We start from the raw sequence: 22,444 nt of genomic DNA on the forward strand, positions 1-22,444 counted from the left end.
CACGACTTTTTCCGAACATTCCATCATTTCACTTTTCATCACGCATGATCAACCATTTCAGAACTGGCTCGAGATCGTTACGTTACAGCAGACATTCGCAGGGACAAAGTTGATCGAGTAAATGTTTTTCAGTCAGATTATGTGGGACTCGAACTTTTTTGTAACCAGTTTCCTCCAAATGGTTTAATACTGTTTGGTGATGGATATTTAGATCATTGTCAAAATCATGACTGATTACAGGCTGGTCTTACTCGATTTCTTGCAGTATCACCAACTTTTGCTGTGATTGGTCGCTTACTGTGAGGAACATTTTGGACTTCGAAATTCCCAGAATGGAACTGAATGGCTGTTACTTTTGATAAAGTATCCTGTCCATAAACAGTACAAATTTCTTCAGGGGCCTGCACTGCATTTGCCCCTTTATCAAAATAAAATTGTAAAATGTAGCGCGGTTTTGCGAAAAGTTTACATCTTCACAGCCCAATATCTTCCGTCTGATTTTGAAAATTCCAACACTTTCTGCACATGTACTATAGAGCGTCTCACCCTTAGATCTCAATACAGGAGTAAATGGCAATGCTTTTTCTTATGCCTATTGTTGCCAAACATAGTCTGCATTTTAGAAATAGTTTTATTTACTAGATACGGATAGATTTTTGTAGAACATTGTATTCTCTATCAAATAATGTTTTTTCTCATGTCAAGAATAATTTTCAACTATTGAAATAAATTGAAATAGTGAAATCTTGCTAATGGCAAATTCTAACGTCGCGTTAAACATATCACGTCATAAGTTCGGAACTATAAGAGATACAACGTTGAAACTTATACAGCTATTAACACCATATTTGGTGCCAATGTTGGAAAAGTTAGCATTCAAAAAGCTTCTTGAATTTTAAAATAAAAACAGAATGTAAGAGAAAGTGCAAAGTGTATATATAAAATAGAGTGACAAATCTTGCCAATGCTATTTTCCTTATAATGTTTGTTTTAAAGTTACTGATGTAAAGTGTTGTGCTATACCGATGAGTATTCACACTTGATGCTATGCGAGCACGAATCTACTGCTTAACGGAAGCATGATCGCAAAATCGAATCCTAGACCACACCTACGAGGAACATTGCGTCAACTCCACTAAATATTACGTTTCACTTACTTTGCTCGTTTTCCTTGAGTTACACACACACACACACCATTACATATATATATATATATATATATATATAGATATACAGGGGTTGGACAAAAAAATCTAAAACGTTTGCAAAAGTGTGAAAATCATACCTAGTATGGTGTGGGGCCTCCTTTTTGCGTCCAAAACAGCTTGGATCCGACGTTGAATGGACGTATACAGCTCCTGAATCGTGGTGTGTAGAATTTTGTACCATTGTTCCTCCAAAACATGCTCTAGTTCCTTAAGGGATGCTAGTGGAGGGTAATGAGACCGAACACGCCTTCCTAACTCAGACCACAATGGCTCAATGATGTTCAGATCTGGTGATTGTGGGACCCAGGGAGGTGTGACAGCTCCTGGTCATGCTCCTCAAACCATGATTTCACCGTTTTTGCAGTTTGACAGGGTGCCAAATCATCTTGGTAGATGTCATCACCATCAGAGAACAATATTTGGGCCATGGGTAGAACCTGGTCCCCCAAAATAGCCTCATACGCCTTAGCATTCATCATTCCATGCAGGGCTATGATGGGACCTGCAGAAAGCCACGATATCACTGTCCATACTGTAACAGAACCACCCCCATGCTTTACAGTTGGGAGCAGACAGTCTGTATCATAAGCTGTTGTTGTTGTGTTTGAGTTTAACGCCCCGTTCAGCAGCGAGGCTATATGAGACGTGGATCTACTGATTAACGTGGAATCCGAACCACATGAGCTCCCGCCGGGAATCGAACCCGGGTCTCCCACGCCAAAGTCTGTATCATAGGCCTGCGACGGTGTTCCCCATACGTAAACACGACCGGTTGTTGGAAACAAGGTGAAGGTCGATTCATCGGACCACATTCCGTATTTCCACTGCTCATGACTCCACGTCTTGTGGTCCTTGCACCACTGGATACGCTTCTTCGCATTTACTGCTGTGACCAGGGGTTTGGCGATAACGGCTCTGCCATGAATTTTCATTTTATGAAGCTCCCGTCGCACTGTTTTCGATGAAACCGGGTTCTGTAGGCCGGAATTGAGTTCAGACGTAATTTTCATTGCAGTGGTCTTCCTTTTGGCTGCTACAATCCGTTTTAATGCCCTCCAATTCTTATCTGACATGATTGTCTTTCGACCATTGTTGTGCTTTGCAGACGTCGTTTGCCCATGACTTGTGTATGTCCTTGTGACATTGGGCACAGTGCCTTTCGATACCCCCACAATGTTCGCCACTGTTGCCACTGAAGCTCGAACCAGACGGGCACCAACGATCATGCCTCTTTCGAAATCTGTCAGGTCGCCCATTTTACCGCACCACTTTCTCACCACGACACTCACAGGTGAACTGGTTACTGCTGACGGAAGAGGAAGGTCCACATGACACATTGAAAACAAAAAACGATCGGCAACCGCAATAAGTATTGTACAGTGGAGGGCCAAACTTACGTGTCCTGTATGAAGTGTTCTTAGATTTTTTGTCTATCCCCTGTGTGTATATATATATATATATATATATAAAAGTAAGACTGACATTCAGACATCGGGAGCGTATAGTTCGTATTTTCTATAGTTCGTATTTTCTCTCTTCCAAGAAAGACAATTTTCAACTGCGGATAAATAGTAAGTACAGTAAAGACTTGAATCAGGATAGTAATTCAGTTAGCAATAACATAAATCACAAAAATGCAGTTGGTACTAAACAAACAAACTGTTTCTTCAGAAGATCAATATCTATGGAAGGGGGTAAAAACAGACCAATATCTGTTAATCATAAAACTCCTCACTCATGGTGATAAAAAGTTATTTGTTTTTGTAATTGATTCATTTACAGTTCGCACGTGGTCCCTAATGTTGTTTCGAATGCTGACAATTTTGACATTAAAAGTTGGTTTCGTTTGTAATTCCAATTCTCATATTTACTTTGAATACGCAGATGAAGATGAGAAAAACATTAACAACTAATAACTTCATGAGCTCACAAAGCAAAATGAAAAGGCTCTTTGTTCTTTTCCCCGATGTTTCTTTAGGAAGCATGAAAGAAACAAAATGAATTTTCGGAGGGTTTGATAATTCTGTTTGGTTTTGTTTCCTCGTCCAACGATCTGTACCTTGTTGGCTGTCACTATACGTGATTTAAAGTCACAACTTGTACGTATGTTAAGAACAGATATAATAGGGTTTCTTTTCATTCTTCTTCTGTTTCCAGACTGACATTTTGTGTCTGAGGTGTCAGAAGTGAGTATAGAAACCAGGGAGGTTCAGTGTCTATTCACCATTACATTTTGTCATGATCATCATCATCATAGGTGTTCTGCCATTTTTGGCAGGTCACTTGCTGCCACTGAGAAGCTTCCATGATCTACGGTCTTACGTTAACCTCTTCGTCTTCACGTGTGATTTTTCTATTTTGATATCGTCCAGTAATTGTAGTTTCCTTTGTCCCCTCCCTCTTTTGCCTGTCACCATACCCTCTAGCACGATCCTCATGATACAGTTTCTTCTTAGCCAATGTCCCAATCAGTTTCTCTTCCTTTTCTTAATTATTTCTAAAATTGTTCTTTTGACCTCCACCATTTCTAATACTCTCTTATTCGTTTTTCGTTCGACCCAGCTAATTCTCTCCATTCTAATCCACACTCACATTGAGAAAGCTTCCAGTCGTTTTAAATCATTTTTTTAATAATGACCATGTTTCTGACCCTTACAGTGCAATACTCCACACGAAACATTTTATGAATCTTTTTCTCAACTCTTTATTCAAGGTCGCACAAAACATACTTTCGTTCCTTCTAAAGGTTTCTTTCGCTATTCCAATCCTTGCTTTTAATTCACGTTTACATTTCGGTTTATTCCACACATGCTCTTCGGGTTTTCAACTACAGACTGAATATATGGAAGGGATTTTATCTTTAAGCGGAAGCAGCGGAAGTGATTGAAAGGTATTTAGCATGCGTTCTTTTCTTCTTTTTTAATTTTAAATTTACAAATCTTTCGTTAATATTAGCAAATGCATTTATAATTTCTATTATAGTGCGATGTTCCATTTAGACCTCCTGGTATTTGTTAAATATCATACTGTTGTTCCGCGGGAAAAATCAGATCTAAACCATCGGAAGTGGGGAGCAGCCGCCTTCACAATATAGTTTACAATGTAACTTTTGTTTGACAAACGAAATTAGTTTTGCGGATATTCTGCGTACACAGACAAATGAGCGTTTTCGTAGGTCATATTTTCTCGTCACATATTACGATCACCCCTACTTCAACATTCTTATCCAGAATCAGTAGCAGTATCTTACCCATTGCTATTTCTTAACTTGCCGCACAATCGGTACAGAAAATTTCTGTGTGAAACAGTTTAGCCTGCCATTTATTTTAATCATATGTTTTCTATTTGTTTCATATATTCTCTCGATTTCGTATTGCTTCCATTAAAATTTTATTGCAACAATTTATAAACCATCATAAAAGGAAACCCCTACCTAAAACACAATTATTAGACTGTTGTGTCGTACCCTCCAATTCGACGTTCCAAATGAATTTGCGCAAATGGAATGGCAAAAGCCATGAAAATATATGAATTTGAGAAAGACTTTACTTATAGAGTCAGGCACTCTTTTAGTCTTTCTTGTTCTTTCTTCAGAAGAAAACATACGGCGGAAGAAATGTGGCAACAGCGCGCTCCATTTACTCTGTACTGCAATCTAAGAGTGAGACGCGCTATAGCTAAGGGTTCTAGGAGTTCCCAGATCATGAGTTGAAATCGACCGGATTGTGGTTATATCATGGGTCTTGACATTTTTCGGTGATCTCACGCCTTTTGGCACCAAAGGTGGAATATAAGCCAGCCTTAAAGCTCTAACGCCCCAACTGCTAGGGAAGTTTCATGTGAGTATAACTGGTAGATGGGCTTGGGTTTACCGCGTTAATGGGCATATTCTATTATCTTTTTCGGAAGGGTTTTGTTGTAACATGTTAAAATTTCGAACAAAGGAATGACTGTCAAAGTTACCACTAAAGGCCAGATTGAACTGATCAAGTGCAGGCCCATAAGATAAGCTATACTTCCGATCCAACAATGTCGACATGTCAATGCTGCAGTCAGACTACTGTTATAACAATGAAATTTGTATTTTCTATCAAGAAGATACATACAGATAAAAGTCTTACCTGATTGGTATTTTTTTTATTGCGTAAAATCTCTGATCAGTTTTGTTTCTAACTTTAAACACTTTTCCAAACCCGCCTTTACCGATTTCTTCAATTTCCTTGAATTCTGTTTTATATCGGGATTCAACAATGGGTTCCGAACTTTTAGTAGTTGCTGATGACATGCTGAAAAATTAATACATATAATTTATAATATACAAGATATATATATATAAAGTTTTAATAGGTTTTTACGCTGCCATACATACATCTTTCCATTTACAAAATTTATGATTCCCTTGAGATAGTGGATTTACAATTCTGATAGTCGGCTTTTAACATTTATAAAATAGCTTAACGACTATTTGATTTACAGTTCTGTATATTTTAAAGAATTGATACGCTAAGTAACTGATTTCCTTATTATTAGTGATAAGAGTCGTTCGTAAAACAGCAGTTACCTCACAATAAAGTCAGTAGTTTTTAAATGTATGTACATTTTAATAGTTGTTTTAAAAACGACAGTAAGTGGTTTGCAAGTCTTACGTAGCTTACATCAATATAAAATTCATATTTTAATACACATGAAACTGTATTATTTATCCCACATGTTTACAAAATGTATTCGAGAGAATCGGTCGGATTTCTGGTGGGAGCTCATATGGTTTCGATCTTACGTTAATTGAAGATTCACGTTTCATATACACTCATCCTCAAAAGTGACGTTACACTCCAAACAACACGTAGTATATCTGATATACTACATACTATGCCACGCTCGATGCGAACTGGTTTTAGAATTAAAAGTAAAGCACATAGGTTATATAACATCATACTCTCTGGACTACCTCCCCCACCCCCACACATATACACTTTACATGCCAGGGTCTGGTTACGATGAGGCGACAAAACAACATCTCACATAACTATATGAATATTGATAATAGTTAATTTAAACTACTCTATGCAATAGATCAGTGGAAACAGTTGCTTAACATTGTGACTTTTTAAAAATAAAATTCTTCTTTAATGCTACAGCCCATTATGGACTAAGGCATCCTTAGCAACGCCTCGTCATTGGATCCCGTTTCCGAACGCCCAGAGCTCTTAGATCTTCCCCGACGTCTCTATTCATCTTCTCCTAGGTCGTCCTCTCGCTCTCTTCCTTTTGATATTAAAGTAAATCATCTAGTTCGGGATTCTATTTTTTTCCATCGGATGACACGTCCTATCCACCCAACCTTTTCAGATCGTGCATAGAGTTGTAAAAAAACGTGATTTTTTAAAAAGAACGTTTTTATAGAAAAATACATGAGTTCCCGTTTCATTTCTAAAAAAAGTTTTTTGACAAAAATAATTTAGTAGAAATGTACGAAAAGAACATTTCGTCTGTATCATTAATTTCAGTATTCGCTGGAAAGTCTGAATTTCCCAATATGTTGCACGAAACAGAGTTTAGGAGAATCTTAATTTTAATAATGAAACAATCATACGTAATAAAAAGGATAAAGGTAATTCTTGGCGTCAATATACCAGTAATTTAGTGAATAATAGTCAATCTCACAGAGGTGATGTGCACGGCTTAATCCATAATATGTTTGTTGGAACTGGTAGTTTTCAAGCATCAGTTACTATAATTAGTGGCATTCTAGCAAGTAATTACAATAGTAATTAACATACTAGGGTATCAAATGATCACTGGCGGATTACCAAATAGGTCCACTAGGCTTGTGCCTAGGAGGCGGCAAATGCTTTCTCTTGAATATCAGTAATGACACATGGGACTGGTTTTTCCAAATTAAATATGAAGGAATTTTCGTGTTGGAAATATTCAAATTTGCAACGCTGCTCTTTACTGTAAAAGTTTCATAGCTACTGAAAGGTCTTATCTCCAAATCTTGCTCATGGAACCTTTTAAGGAGGCATTTCATTTTTTATAATAAGAAAGCAATTTAAACGAAAGGAAGACATTGGTAATGTGCAAATTAAAAATTTTTGCTACTGAATTGTTGGTATTGAAGTTTCCACGTGATCATTACAATACCTGTCTTTTAAAAAAATAATATTAATTAAAGCGAAGAAGAACGAAAAAAATATATAGTACATCAATGTGGAGTCTACTGACAAATGAATGCAGCTTTCGGTGTTTGTTGTATAATATTAAGCAAGTTCAACGATTATTCTGATAAGTTTTAATTTCTTATCCATTTCTTCAAGTATTATTGCGTCTTTGATTTAGTGGGTTCTTAGTTAACCCAGAAACATGAAACGAGCAAAATTAAGTGGGGTGGCTTATCGTAACTTACAAACGAAAAGCGAGAAAGGGATACAAGATTACAGGGAAAGCGTTCTTAAGACCTGACATTCAGGAGGTTATTTGGGAAGTGCAACAAGGGCAAATCCCCCCCCCCCTCGGAGTTTCCAGAAATACATATGTTCTAATCGATTGTACAGTAATAACCAATAAAAAACGTGAAATTTTCATATCAGAACAGATCTCCCTCCGAACACATACACGCAAAATCAAAATGTTGCTGCTATTGACATCGTTTTTAGACAAAAGAAGGACTTGCGAAAGCGGCATTAAGGTTCACAAAATGAGGTAAAAATAACCACATCAAGAGAATCCTGTGATATGCAAAATATTCATAACGTTCTTGGTTTAGTGGAAGAAGAATTGGTATATTCGTAAGGCACTGGTGGGCTTATTGTTCATCAATTAAGTTGTTCAAAAGCAAGATTAAGATCGCAACTTTTGGCATTTTGGACTGGGACAACATTTTAAATATTTTGTCATTTTATGAAAACTCTAAAGAGCACAAAAACTGTAAGCTGGTACTCTTAATAGGATACAAGTCTGTTAGGATCTAGAATTATATTCAGTCATATATTCAGACGAAACTTGCATGCTGGGTCAAGATATTAAGGAGAATTTTTTCTCTATCGTAAAGAAGCTGACAAGTAGCGGACAAGCTGAACAGTAATGAATTTTTGACCAAGGATTCTACTGACTTTACAGTGTAGAGGTTTCTCTTATGACAATCCTTGCAGTGTGTCTGGGAGTACACAGGTCTATAGGCTCGAAGAAATAAGAAGTGTAGTGTGTGCTCTGCAAAGCTAATTAAATTTAGTTGGAAATAGTGCAGCAAACAGTTGTCGAGAAGTATATTCCTTTTTCACTATTTTTCGAAACATTTATCATTCTTTTTCCTGTTCTAGAAAACGTTGGAACCTACTTTCTTCTTCCATTAATCCATCAAGCAGAACAACAACATCTTTATTACAGATAACTTGGTCAGTAAGAGAAGAGAAATATGGACAATGTACATGAAAACTGTAATAGTGTAATGCAAGCTCTCATTTATGTGAAGGTGATCCTTTTGAGAAACCACTAGTGTAAAATTAGCCTTGAATCAACTAAACAGACTGAAGGAAGCTTTAATTGTCACTTATTTGGAGGGGCAAACTGCAGAGATTCTAGAATGTCACCAGATTTAATAATAGTGCATGATTTATTTGAATAACTTGTGAACGACGTAACATGTTTTCTCTTCGTGACATCTTCGATTCTTATGAGCAGAAATTCGTGGAGAATATTAATATGGATTATGAACGCAATTACAAGAGACTTAGAAAACGTAACATTCAAGCCGACGAAATATGAAAAAATTAGTTTTTTCTAAGAGGAAAAATTAAAGTTGGAGTGTTTTCCCTATTCTACATAAATCACAAGGTGCGATTATTAGACGAAAGAAAAGTTATCCTGTGTGTGGGTGACAACTTCATAGTTTTCAGTAAATTTATAGAAAGGTCTGGTGCTATTGCTGAACACGCAGCTAATCTTCGGGCTGCATATGAAGCTGATCTGGAATCCATCTTCCCAGATGAATGCGTACATTTTGCGGGACTTCTAAAGGCCAAAGGAATCAGTGGTTGGCCAGCAAAAATTGAACATTTCTACAAAAAGAAAAGCTGCAATATGTGTTTCCAATTGTGAAATAATATTGTTCATTACTGTTACCGTAATGAACTATTCAGCTGAACGTTTCTTTTCGGCTTTTAAAAGGTTGAAGTCTTATCTCCGATCTATCATGTGTACTAATGGACTAAATGAGTTATATATTTTCCACACTGAAGCAGACTTCTTGCCTGATGGATATATCAACTTTGAAGAACTTATATACAAGTTAGTAGCAACGAAAATGAGATGGAAGCAATTTCATTTATTACTGGTAAGTGGTGAATTTTTTTCTCAATATAATTATTATATCATTTTAGATATAACGCCTAAATTGATTAGAAAGCGAAATATTTGTATCATATTTTTCATTATTGATTATATTTACCATTATTTACTTCGATGTGGTCACAAATTTTCTGATCATGCTGTGAAAATACTGCAAATTCTATTTATTTTCTTTTGAGAAGGCCGCTCCTTAAGTTTGTGCCTAGGAGCAGTAGGGAAGGTTAATTCGCCGCTGCAATTGGCATCCTTCAGGTAATACTGGTTTGTGCCTAGGAGCAGTAAGGAAGGTTAATTCGCCGCTGCAATGGACATCCTTCAGGTAATACTGGATTTCAACCTCCACATAATCTATTTGATAAATATATTTTTCAGCAGATTAGCATATTAATTTATACCGAAGTCAGTCAATTAAAATCAGTGAATGGTACTAATAGCTAAGAAATATTCAGATTGATGCTGGTTATGTATGATTTACTTCAGAATTCGGACTATCCAGTTAAAATGATTTCATTTGCCATTGCAATCAAAATATCAGGACTATTGTGCAGTAAATAATGGATCCAATAACTCACAATAAATCATGAGTTGATAACTATGAGGGAAAGATTACTTGCAAATAATTGTTATAGACATATGCGATGGATAAAAACATGATCTCGTATATTCAGGATATAGCAAATATAGAAACTGTTCTTGATACTGCAAATTCTGAAGAAGATATTATTTCTATTATTGTTCAGGAGATAAATCAATCGTATAGGTACAAAAAATTCCGTAATACTTGCCCTTATTCAATAACTGAAATAAAACTCGTGGTAGAAAATTACGATTTACACCAAAGGTCAAATAAGAAATATGTAAGGCTCAATAGTACATTTAATGGTTTCTGAACATAACTATAATAATAAACTCTAAATACAAAACATACTACTAGGGAATGTTAAGCCTGCTGATGCCAGACGGATTGAGGCTAGCAGGAGTTATAAACCTAAGCTTGCAAGTTACCAAACAGGACTTGGACAACGTCAGTGAAAGTTCACCGACATTATCATTTGTTTCGAAGTGGGTTAAGTGGTGACGAAAGTGTAACTAAATTACCAGTGACTGACATTTGTAAACTAGTTGGACAAAGAGTTGTACATATTTGGCGTAAAGCAATCATTCCTGTGGTTTCAGAAAAGAGAGTTTTTGACATGCTGAAAACATTTTATAATAAGTGTCGCAGCAAGGAAAAACATTTCAGTAGACAAGGACAAGAAGCAACACTTCGTGCAGGTTTTGTTGCACACGTGGAAAAGTCTCTTTTTGATATTGCGTCTTGCAAATGTAAAACCGCTGAAGATTGCAACTGTGAGAGGACACGCAAGATTCCAAAACGAGAATTCAAGTTTCTTTTGGACCAGAGAACATCATGGAAAATGAGCATTGGTAACATTGACATCCGAACAAGCAAATCTCTGTCAAAGATGTTTTCCCGTAAAGTGAGCAGATTTAAGGGGCAGACAACCAAGAAAGACGCTGGAAGTGTTGAAGCAAGTCCATCAACTAGTGGGATTAGGCATAGGCACAGGTCAAAGATACTGGCGTCGTCAGGGAAATCCAGCGAAGCTGTTGAATCGGGAAGCACGTCGGGATCTGACTTCGAGGCGCGACCAAGAAGGAAACATAGCTTAAAGCGTATCTATCTTCAAAATACAGTGAAGCGTTTAGAACTGGAGCTTCAGACAGACAGGTTGCTTTGATCGCTTCTGCTGTACTTCAGGACGCGAGACTCATAACGCCAGAGGACAAAAATCTTGTTGTTGACCGATCTAAGGTACGAAGAGGAAAAGATAAACTGGGTAAGAAGATCCAGAAAGAAAAGGCTCACCTAGGCCGGGCGATTACAATTATCTACTTCGACGGAAAAAATGATGCAACTCTTGTGCAAGAAAAATTAACGGCAAACTACGAAGACGAGAGGTTACAGAAAAGCATATCACAGTTCTATCGGAGCCCGGTTCAGAATACTTGGGTCATGCCACACCTAAGTCAGGCACTGGCAAGGATATTGCCGACTCTATATTGGAGCTTTTAGAGAAGAACCAGTACGACGTGTCAAGTCTTGAGGCAGTCGGCAGCGATGGTGAAGCCAAGAACACAGGATGGGATAACGGCGTGATAAGTCAGATACAAAGATCCCTAGAAAAGGAACTGCAGCATCTCATTTGCCTTCTTCATACCAACGAGTTGCCATTTCGACGACTGGTTACCAAATTGGATGGTGGGACGACCGGACCCAACGCTTTTTCCGGCCCCCACGGAAAGAAATTAAAGGATTGTGAACGTTCACCTATCGTCTCCTTTACACCCATTCCCGTTGAATGGATGTCTGAAATGAAATGGAAAAACCAGATGGTTTAAGGATCGACCAGAATTATCTCTTTAAAATTTGAAAGGCTGTTGCTACAGGAATGTGTACTACCGATGTACCAGGGCCATCACATTCACGATGGCTTACAATGGCCTGTAGAATGCTTCGCCACTACATCAGTACTGATAAACCTACCTCAAGTTTGTGTCTACTTTGCCAGTACACTGTTAAAGTATACGCTTCAGTCTGGTTTTCAATACGGCGAAATACTTCGTGCGAAATGGATGCCATGCATCTGTTTAGCATAGTTAAGCTATCACGTTTTTTGCCAGAAAATCTACAACACATAGTTTATTCTGTTCTACAAACAAACGGATACTACGCTCATCATGAAAACCTGCTGATAGCGATGACAGCAGATGAAAATACGCATATTCGAACCTTAGGCTGGAGGATAAAACAGTGCCGCAGCCAGAAGACTCCGAGATCAAGACGCCCACGTGACTTCATTCTTTCGAAATTAAACTTTACAGCTGAAAATTACTACGACATGATTAATTGGCCTAAATGTCTAACAGAGCCGCCAATCACACGAAACAACGGATCAGCAGCTTGAAGAAAACATCCGAACTTCAGCTACTCTAACAACAACATTCCCTTGCCATAGTCAAGCTGTGGAACGCACAGTAAAGCTGGTGTCCGAGGCAGCGTCGAAAAAATGCGGCCAGAACGCCAGAGATATCTACGTTAGGGCCAAACTGAAGTCTAGAACAAGAATGTCCCGCTTTGAGACCAAGAAGAACTACGTGACCTAAGGTCAAATGTCAACGTATGCCTACTGGGTGGGTGAATGGGCGGAACTGGATGTGCAACCACCTCCCCGTGGTGAGTTCTGGGTTATTTTGCGTACAGAGCAAAATATGCGAAGAGTTGCACAAAGAAAATCGTGTTATATCAAGGGTTATTCCTATAATCATCGTTAACGTAGCATTCCAAACAAAATCTGGACATTAATTCCAACAACTGAGCTAATATGGCTGTACTTTGACTCATAAACATTTTAAAATTATTTACTGGCATTGCTATAGTTTCTTTTAATAAAATAATTGTATTATAGCCATCAGGTAACTCTAAAAAACGACCACAAGTAGCTTTTCTGTCATTGGTGTTGTGCGTGTTGCCTAACCAAACACTTAAAAAAACTTTTAAGTACGTTGGGGCGGGGTAAGGGTTGTCCAAAAAAATAAAAAATAAAAAATTCAGTAAGGTTGGTGCCACTAATGACACCTTTTCCGCACTAGCCGTCATCGAATTTCCAACAAAAGTGCAAAACGCTCCACCCTAATAAACAATAATAAACGTTTGATTATTTTCTGAATAATGGAATTAGTACAGGTATTGTCAGTTCGTAAATACATGGAATAAAAACTACGTCAGAGCAAAACCCATGTTGTTCAAATCCGCGATAGGAACGTATATCAGTACATACTAAAATAACGTCCCAGTGCAGCCCCTCACAATTTGATTTCTTACTCCCTCCCACCTACTGGACAAAGTTTTCAAAAAAAAAAAAAAAACTGCTCTCAATTTCAAGTTATCCCTTATGAAAAGAATCCGTTAATTCACATACTGACTTTAGAGCTCCTTCGTGGCTAAGCGGTTAGCGTACGCGCCTTTGGCGTGGGAGACCTGGGTTCGATTCCCGGCCGGAGCTCATGTGGTTCGGATTTCATGTTAATCGGTAGGTCCGCGTCTCATATAGCCTCGCTGCTGAAAGGGACGTTAAGCTCAAAATCAACTCAACTCGCATACTGACTTTACTACGTAACAATAAAAATATGTCACGTTATTATTAAATACTGAAAATATTGTGACAGAAAAAATAATAGTTCAGATTGCAGCTGTTTACTGCGGTGGTTCATTAATTTTATGCCAAAGACTTACTGCGAAACCGATTTTCTGTCTAATGAAGCGTACTCAGACTTACTTTGAAATTGAAGAAAGTGCTTTTTATGCTAAATATGCTTGAATTGAGGAAGTCCCTGTTCGTTAAGAACGTGTTACTAAAATGTTTGGAGTAGGAAAAGAACAAAAAACTCTGTCCCTCATTATGGAGTGTCCGTTAAGGGAAGTTTGAGTAAATCGATATGGCGAGATTTCGTCCCGCAAGATGTGGTCCGCGATGCTCTGGTTATTAGGTTTACATTCTGAAGTTTTGTACCCAAACAATTCTGGAAACAGAAAGCAGCTGCTAATATCTAGAAGTTAAAACAATAAATCAAAAAGTTGTATATGAATATTCCCCTTTAAAACACTTTTCAGCACATCATTATGTTCCATTACTAATATCACAATAAGAAAAGCACTATTGAATAATAATAATAATAATAATAATAATAATAATAATAATAATAATAATAATAATAATTGCTTATTATTATGCTGTGGGCAGTAAGTCGGCCTTCCAACCTATATGGTGGGAAGTGTGTCGCAGAAGGGCTCCCAGTGGCTAAAAGGGAACTACTATCTTTTCTCTATATACATCTCACTTTGTACGCTGGGTCGTGTGGTCTTCTTTTTCAGATCCTAATGCAGGTCGAGAAGCGAATTTTTGTGAATATTGTGTAACTTTGTGTAATTTTGTTCATTTTGTTTAATTTGTTTAATCTCTTTTAGTTCTCACATTAGGGCCAGGAATGTGTAGAATTGTCTTGTATATATATATATATATATATATATGTAATTATATAACCTATTCAATAGACAATATATTATGGCTCCTACTGGCGAGAATTGTCCTTTTTGTAGTCAGCCCATTTATGGTAGACAAAAGTCCATCAAATGTAATACTTGCTTAATAAAGTGCCATTTTGCATGTATTCAATCATATTCGAAAATGGACAGTAGTTTCATTCAGCTATCTGAATTTTTATGTAATAATTGTATACAGGGCGAAAGTGTTTCTGAAATATCTCATAAAGAGGGTAACTTTGGTGATTTTGAAAAGTCAAATTTTGAAGATTCTCTGGAGAAAATTTTTGAAAATAAACTGAATGATCTGAAGAGAATATTTCTAAGGGAATTTGAAAGTTTGAAAGTGGAAATAGTGCAATTAAGGTCTCAAAATGAAAAACTTAATGAATTACTTGTGAATAAATCATGTAATTGTTTGAGGAAGGTATCAGTTGAAACCTTCTCGTAAAAATCCTAAGGTTGTAGATTTAAGTGATCCTGATCATTTCCCTGAATTAACTAGAAATGAGAATATACAATTTGTAGACTCTAATCAGGAAGAAGTTGAGTTTGATGCGAACAAAGATCAATGGGTTCGAGTTTGATGCGAACAAAGATCAATGGGTTCAAGTTATTTCAGGTAATAAAAGGAGATTAGAGAACAAAAGACCAAGAGAGACAGATAATAGAGGGAATCTTAGTACCGGCTTTCATAAAAATCAACGTAAGTTGACTTCTGGTAGTGGTTCTGATAAAATTTATTTGGTAGCTAAAAGTAGAAAAAGGGCATTATTTGTTATTAGATTTGATCCATCAGTAAAAGAAAGTGATGTTGAGTCTATTGTGAGTGATAGAAATGTTACCTATGTCAAATGTACTAGATTAAAAACTAAGTACGATACTTATGCCTCTTTTCATGTTGAAGTGTTTGAATCCGACTTTGGGATTATTAATGATCCCATGATTTGGCCCAGTGGCATATTAATTGGTCTATTTTATGGTAAACTTTTAACAACTAATTCTGAAAATCAAATTAATAATGTTAATAACAAAACTAGTTCAATATGGAAGTCCATATTTTGTATCAAAATGTTCGAGGACTTAGAACAAAAAGTAATATATATATTCTTTTCTTCTGTTGCCGACTGTTCTTTTGATATTATTGCTGTAACTGAGTCATGGTTTAATTATAAACAGCATACTGATGACTATTTTCCTGAAACTTATAAATGTTTTCGCTCCGATAGGAATTATACTACTGATCAGTGTAGTAGAGGTGGTGGTGTTTTGCTAGCAGTCAGCACAAATATAAATTGTCAAAGGAGATTTGACTTGGAATCTGAAATTGAGTGTGTTTGGATTGAGATTGATACATCTAATGGAAAAAAAAATATTAGTGGCATGCTGTTATTTTCATCCAACTTATTCAGTTACAAGTATTACGAATTATCTTAATTATATTGTTTCCAAAGTGAACTTTTTGAACTATGAAGTAGTGATTATTGGTGATTTTAATATATCCAAAGTTAACTGGACGAATAGAAATCTATCAAATGATATAAACTATTATTCTAAAACCAAGGCTAAAATTCTATTTAATTTTTTACATGATATGAATTTGAACGTTGTTTCAGGGACATCTGGTCTTGATTTAATTTTGTACAACACTTATGTTCAATCTAATAATTCTGTAGTATCTCTGGTTCCGCCTGATCAGTATCATGATCCGATTGAGATTACTGTTAAATTATTATCTTTAATACGGGAGATACCAAGAGATAGCTTTTTGTTATATCAAAAGAGTGATTATCTTTCTTTATATAAAGAAATCCAAGGGTTTCCCTGGGCCAATATTTTGTTGAATACAGATATTGATCCGAGATGGTATTCTCGTAATTTAATTTATTTGCTTGAAAAAAATAATGCTCATAAGAAGTATAAAAGAACCCAATCTTTTCAAGATTATAATGTATTCTCTAAATTTCGTTCTGATTTCAAGAAGCAACTTACTATTGATAAAACTAAATATTATATTAAGATTGAGAATAGTTTAAAAAATAATCCTAAAAGATTTTGGAAGTATACGAATAATAAAATAAATGCTAAAGATGGACATAAGGCAATATTAGTTGATGACGAATTTCTTTCCGATCCTCAACTGATATCTGAAGCTATGGCCAAACAATTTGCAGCTGTTTATCATAAAGATGATATTAATGTGAATGATAATAATGTTACTTTGCATGATAATAATGTCAATTTTGTAGTGATCAAATATTCTTTTCTACTAAACAGGTAATTGATGTTATTAAATCTTTAAATGTTAAAGCTTCTGTAGGTCTTGATCTAATTCTGATTTTTATATTTAAAGGTATATCTGAAATAATTGCACCAATTTTGACATCATTGTTTAATTGGAGTTTAGCATCTCATTTCTATCATAATATATGGAAAACTGTTGTTGTAACTCCAATTCCTAAAACTGATGGAAGGTTCGTAACTGATTATAGACCTATTTCTATTCTTAATGTAATACCTAAAATTTTTGATCAGCTTATTTACAATTATCTTTATAGTTCCGTTGAACATTCTATTATACCTGAACAGTATGGTTTTTTGAAGGGTAAATCAACCGAACTAAATTTGAATAAATTTCTGACTTTGGTTTCTCCTGTTGTGCATAATCGTGGTCAAGTTGATACTATCTATTTTGACTTTGCTAAAGCCTTTGATAAAATATCTCATCATATGCTTCTCAATAAACTTCATTTCTTTGAAATTCCTAAATCCTTGATACATTGGTTCGCTTCCTACTTGTTTGATCGTAAATTTGTAGTTAGATATATAGGTTGTAAGTCATCTGTGTACAAGATTTCTTCTGGTGTTCCCCAAGGATCCAACTTGGGTCCATTATTATTTTTAATATATGTGAATGATATTGGTAATTATTTGAAATGTCCTTTTTTACTGTACGCTGATGATCTGAAGATATTTTCTGAAATAGCAAGTAATCATGTTTATCAATGGTCTGTACAAAATTTACTTCCCTTGAACATGAACAAAATAAAAAGTATAGCGTTCTCCAGGAAAACGAATATATCGTATTTTTCATACTCAATAAATCAGCATAGAATTCAACCTGTTTCAATTAACAAAGACTTAGGTGTTATGATGGATTCTAAATTACCTTTTGACCATCATATTTCTACCATGGTTTCCAAGGCTAGAAGGAATCTGGGACTCATCAAATGGGTTGCTAAAGATTTGAAGGACATTACAACATGCAAAATCTTATATTGTGCATATGTTCGTTCCCATTTGGAATATGCTTGTTTAATCTGGAACCATAATCTCACTAGTATTACTCAAGTTCTGGAGTCAGTCCAGATTTCCTTCTTGGCTTGGTTAAAATATAAATTTAAATTATACGATCTGACTAATAGGGAGATTCTTGCCAAATTGGATTTACTTGTTCTTGAAGTTCGACGTAATTTAAAGCAAATTAAATTTATTCATGATATAATACATGCGAAACTGAACTTAATTGAATATTTGTATATTAAAGTTCCCTTGTATAAATCTAGGCTATATCGTTCTATATTGTGTAATAGTAAATTAGTTGGTTCTCCATTATTTATTTGTGTTGACAACATAAATAAAAAGTCACTTAAAATTGATTTTTTTGATTCGAATTTTACAGTGCTTAGAAGACAGTTTTTGGATTGTTATATTTAATTAATATACAAAATTCAACTTTAGTTTGTATATTGTCTATTGAATTTTCTTTTTCTTTTTTTTTTCTTATATGGTTTATATTTGTTCATGTGTTTTATTACTAATATTTTTTTTAATTTGTTCATTTTTATTATCAACATATGTAAATTCTCAATAACACATCCAGCTTAATTGAATATTTCTGAATTGAGGATATGTTTGTAATTTTATTTTATAATTTAGTTTGTATTCAACTGGTTAAATTTTTTTTATTTACTTTTTTCTGTACTTGGTTGTGATGACTTTATGTATTTTAATTTCTCTTTGTTTTGCTTGTATTTTTCTTGTAACATTTTATTGTACATAATTGTATATATAACCATTATGGCTCTTGCTGTGGTCTCAATCATTTATAATAAATAAATAAATTATTATTATTATTATCTGATCAGGAACACATTTTTTATAAGTTTGTTTTTAAGAAAGATAAACAATAATTTACCTATCCTTTACAATTTACGGATGACTCGTATGTTGCGACCAAGCCTTTTGGCCTTCTGTACACTTAAGTTAAAATTGTGCTTAAATAAAACTTCTAATTCTTTACTTGTCCTAATAATAAACACCAAAGTACATTCATATTCAGTATTATTATTATTATTGTTCAGTTTTAAATAATTAAACTGAAACAATACAGTGTGTTGCAAGTAAATCATCACAATATACTACTGTAAAAGTACACAAATATTAATGCTCAAATCTAGTTATGGTTAGAGCTATAGGGCCTATGCCTTATTTTAAATAATTAAATAGAAACAATACAATTTTTAAATAGCAATTAAATCGTCACAATAGTTTTAAATTTACGAATTGATTGCAAGCTGGCGGCATCTATTAGGGTCACGTATCCAAGTATTATTCACAGGATTTAGGAATTAATGTTACTCACAGACTGAGATTTTTTCTTTGTATTATAAATAGGATTATCTTTATTATCTTATCCCTTAATGTAATCTTATAATATAAAAGCCTATGCATCCACAAATGTTTCTGAACCGTGGAAATATGGAAATATCAGGTTGTCTGAAAAGTATTGAGACTTTGGAGATCAAAATTGATATTTTTACTGTAATTTGAAAATAACATTACAAAACTACACATGCACCACTTTGATCTATTTCCTTCTGTTACTTTTCGAGCCCGTCGCTATTGAAGTTTCATTGTCTTTGGTCAAAAAAAAAAAAAAAAAAAGTGACATGTGGTTCTCACAGGCATCTTATTAAAACTAACTTAATACTGCTCATGAAGCTTTGCAGAAACCGAAACAAATGATATTATGACAGTGCCTGGACCCAGCTACAGGATGATGTTTTAAAACCTCTCAATCAAACTCTCTCAATTTCTGATAGATCGTTAAAGATGTGTGTGGTAGACAATATCCTTTCTGTTGACCAGTTCTAAATATTTCTTTTCAATTACTAGGTGGAATCGCGCTAATTGTCGACAGTAAAGGTCCGAGTTTATCGTTCTGCCCGGTAGCAGCAGCTCGTGATGGACGATGCCTTTCTAATATCACTAAACGCACAGCATAACCTCCTTGAGTGTCAGTATAAACTTTGCCACAGACTGTGGAGTTTCTCCTCGCTTCGACCAATAACTTTCTCGCACATTGTTGCTATACATCGCACATTTTATAACCTGTGAGCAACCAACTTACAAATGGCTAGAGTTTGTGACGTTTCAGTAGGGATTCGCGGATAGAAGTTCGATCAAGTAAATATTTTTGATTCAGATCATATGGCACCCAAAACGTTGAGTTGCTTTTGTAGCTACTTTTCATCAAATGGTTTAACATGTTTGGGGATGGGTGTTTAGGTCACCATGGTCTACTGCTTACATCATGGTATACTACTTTTCCCAGAATATCTCTTTTGCTGCGATTGGTCGCCCACTGCGAGAAGTATCTTAGACATCGAAACTTCCAGAATGAAAGCGACCGAACCTTCTTTTAGCTGTTGCTTTAGATAAGGTATCTTGCTTCTAAACAGCACAAACTTCTTCTCGGGGCTGTGCAGCATTTTCACCTTTATCGAAATAAAATTGTAAAATGTCGTGTAGTGTGTAGTTTTGCGGAAAGTTCACTTATCGTCACGACACAATATCTTGCGTCTGATTGAAAGAATTCCAGCACGCACGCACGCACACACACATATATATACAGTGAAACCTCCCTTAACGGACACCTCTCAATAACGGACGCCTGTATAATGCGGACAATTTTTTTTTGTCCCGGCAAAAATATATGTTCTCTTATGGAACAAAACCCTCCCTTTAGCGGACACTCTCAGATACGGACACGGACAGTCCTTCCCCCCCCCCCCAAACGTTTCAATAACCTCTTCATAACGGACAGGATTTATTCTCGGTTCTGCGATACATTACCGTAGACAGAAAAGTCTTTTCCCCACAAGTGTATCTGTCATGAGTCTTGACCTGGTGAACCATCATACAGAACAGCTTCAAGCTGAACTTGAAATTCTTCTTTTCTCTGTCCGCAATAAATTGCTTTCTGGTGGAAATCCTAGGAAACCTTCAATAAGCAATAACACTCATGCAGGGTCAGTCGTGTGGCCAAGAATTCTATGCGAAAGATCTTCCCTTCCCTAACAAATTTAGCCCTTTTGCATCTGGGCCTTGCATCTTTCCCGACAATTTCATAGATAACAAAACATTGTTTACAATAACATTTTTAACGAGCAATGTTTCCTCTTTTACTTTTTTGGGGGGAGGGAAGCAACATTTTTCTTTTACTTATGGTGCTGTAACAAGCCTGGGTTGGAGTTCTCCCGGCTTCCTTTTTTACTTTCTCTAGTCTTTGTGATTGGGACCAATAAACAAATGCACTCTCAATAATTTGCCTTTTCATCCATTCCGCCAACGAAGATACCGCGCCAGTACCAAACACACATGTTTCTTCCGCAACCGCACTGAGAATTCTCAGAGGACACTTGCTAATGAGTTTTATTGCCCTTGTAGAGGAAAAAACATGCCTTTTTCGCTAAACAAAAGAGTTTAGCCAGTTAGTTGGTTCCTAACGCATCTTTTGAGAAGGTTCTGAGAATATGAAATAAATGAAAAACGCTTTGCCTCCCGCTTTATCCTCTCATGTAGGAAAATATCCAAACATCTTCGGCATATTATTCTTCATCAGTTGATGCAGTGCAAAAGAGAGTGCCGTGTTGTGCGTATAATTTGTGGGTTTGTTACATTTAGTTAAGTGCGATGGCCGCGAAGCGGAAGACTTTAACAATTCGCGAAAAAGTTGAAGTGATCGAGTGGGTTGAAAAAACGAAAAGCAGTGCTCGGGTAACTGCCGAGAAGTTTAATGTTGGTAAGACTCAAATTAGTTCCATTCTACAACAAAAGGACAATATTTTAAAGCAGTGGCGTGAAAACGGCAGCGATAGTAGGAAAAATAAATTTCCAAAAAGTGAAAGTCTAGCTGTCGATAGTGTTGTCTTCGAATGGTTTTCAGTAGCAAGAAGTAAGAACATACCAATTTCCGGTCCTTTAGTTCAGGAGAAAGCTAGGGAAGCAGCAAAAGAGCTAGGGTTCGAAAATTTTAAAGCGTCGAATGGCTGGCTGGAAAAATTTCGTACCAGGCACAACATAACTTTTAAAACCATGTGTGAGGAATCAATCGACGTTCCAGTAAAGCAGGTTGAAGACTGGAAGGATAAACTTGAGTCCATTATTTCAGGCTATAGTGAAGAAAACATTTATAACGCAGATGAAACGGGTCTTCTCTTTCGTGCTTTATCTGAAAAGACGTTAAGTTTTCGCGGTGAGAAATGTTCGGGTGGGAAAATATCAAAGGAACGATTAACTGTGCTTTTGTGTGCAAATATGGCAGGGGACAAAGAAAAACCATTAGTTATTGGGAGAGCAGCAAAACCTCGCTGTTTTAAAGGAATTGACGTTAGAAAACTACCTGTAGAATGGACAGCGAACAAAAGATCATGGATGACAAGGGATATCATGACAGAATGGGTTACAAATTTTGACAAGAAAATGGCAAAACAAAGAAGAA

General features: G+C 35.9%; 1 protein-coding gene across 5 annotated transcripts in view; it reads right to left on the bottom strand.

The window, feature by feature from the left end:
• The window catches only part of LOC145662718 (eukaryotic translation initiation factor 2-alpha kinase 1-like), a 242,736-nt gene that overhangs the window by 163,380 nt on the left and 56,912 nt on the right, over positions 1-22,444 (bottom strand). For all 5 annotated transcript variants that reach the window (XM_081728576.1, XM_081728575.1, XM_081728573.1 and 2 more), the window contains one exon: positions 5,330-5,494. In XM_081728576.1, coding sequence (XP_081584702.1) covers positions 5,330-5,494 — 165 coding nt within the window. The remainder of the gene's footprint in view (positions 1-5,329; positions 5,495-22,444) is intronic.

Source organism: Thermobia domestica, chromosome 10, assembly GCF_964235325.1.
Source record: "Thermobia domestica chromosome 10, izTheDome1.hap1.1, whole genome shotgun sequence".
NCBI classification, from domain to species: domain Eukaryota; kingdom Metazoa; phylum Arthropoda; class Insecta; order Zygentoma; family Lepismatidae; genus Thermobia; species Thermobia domestica.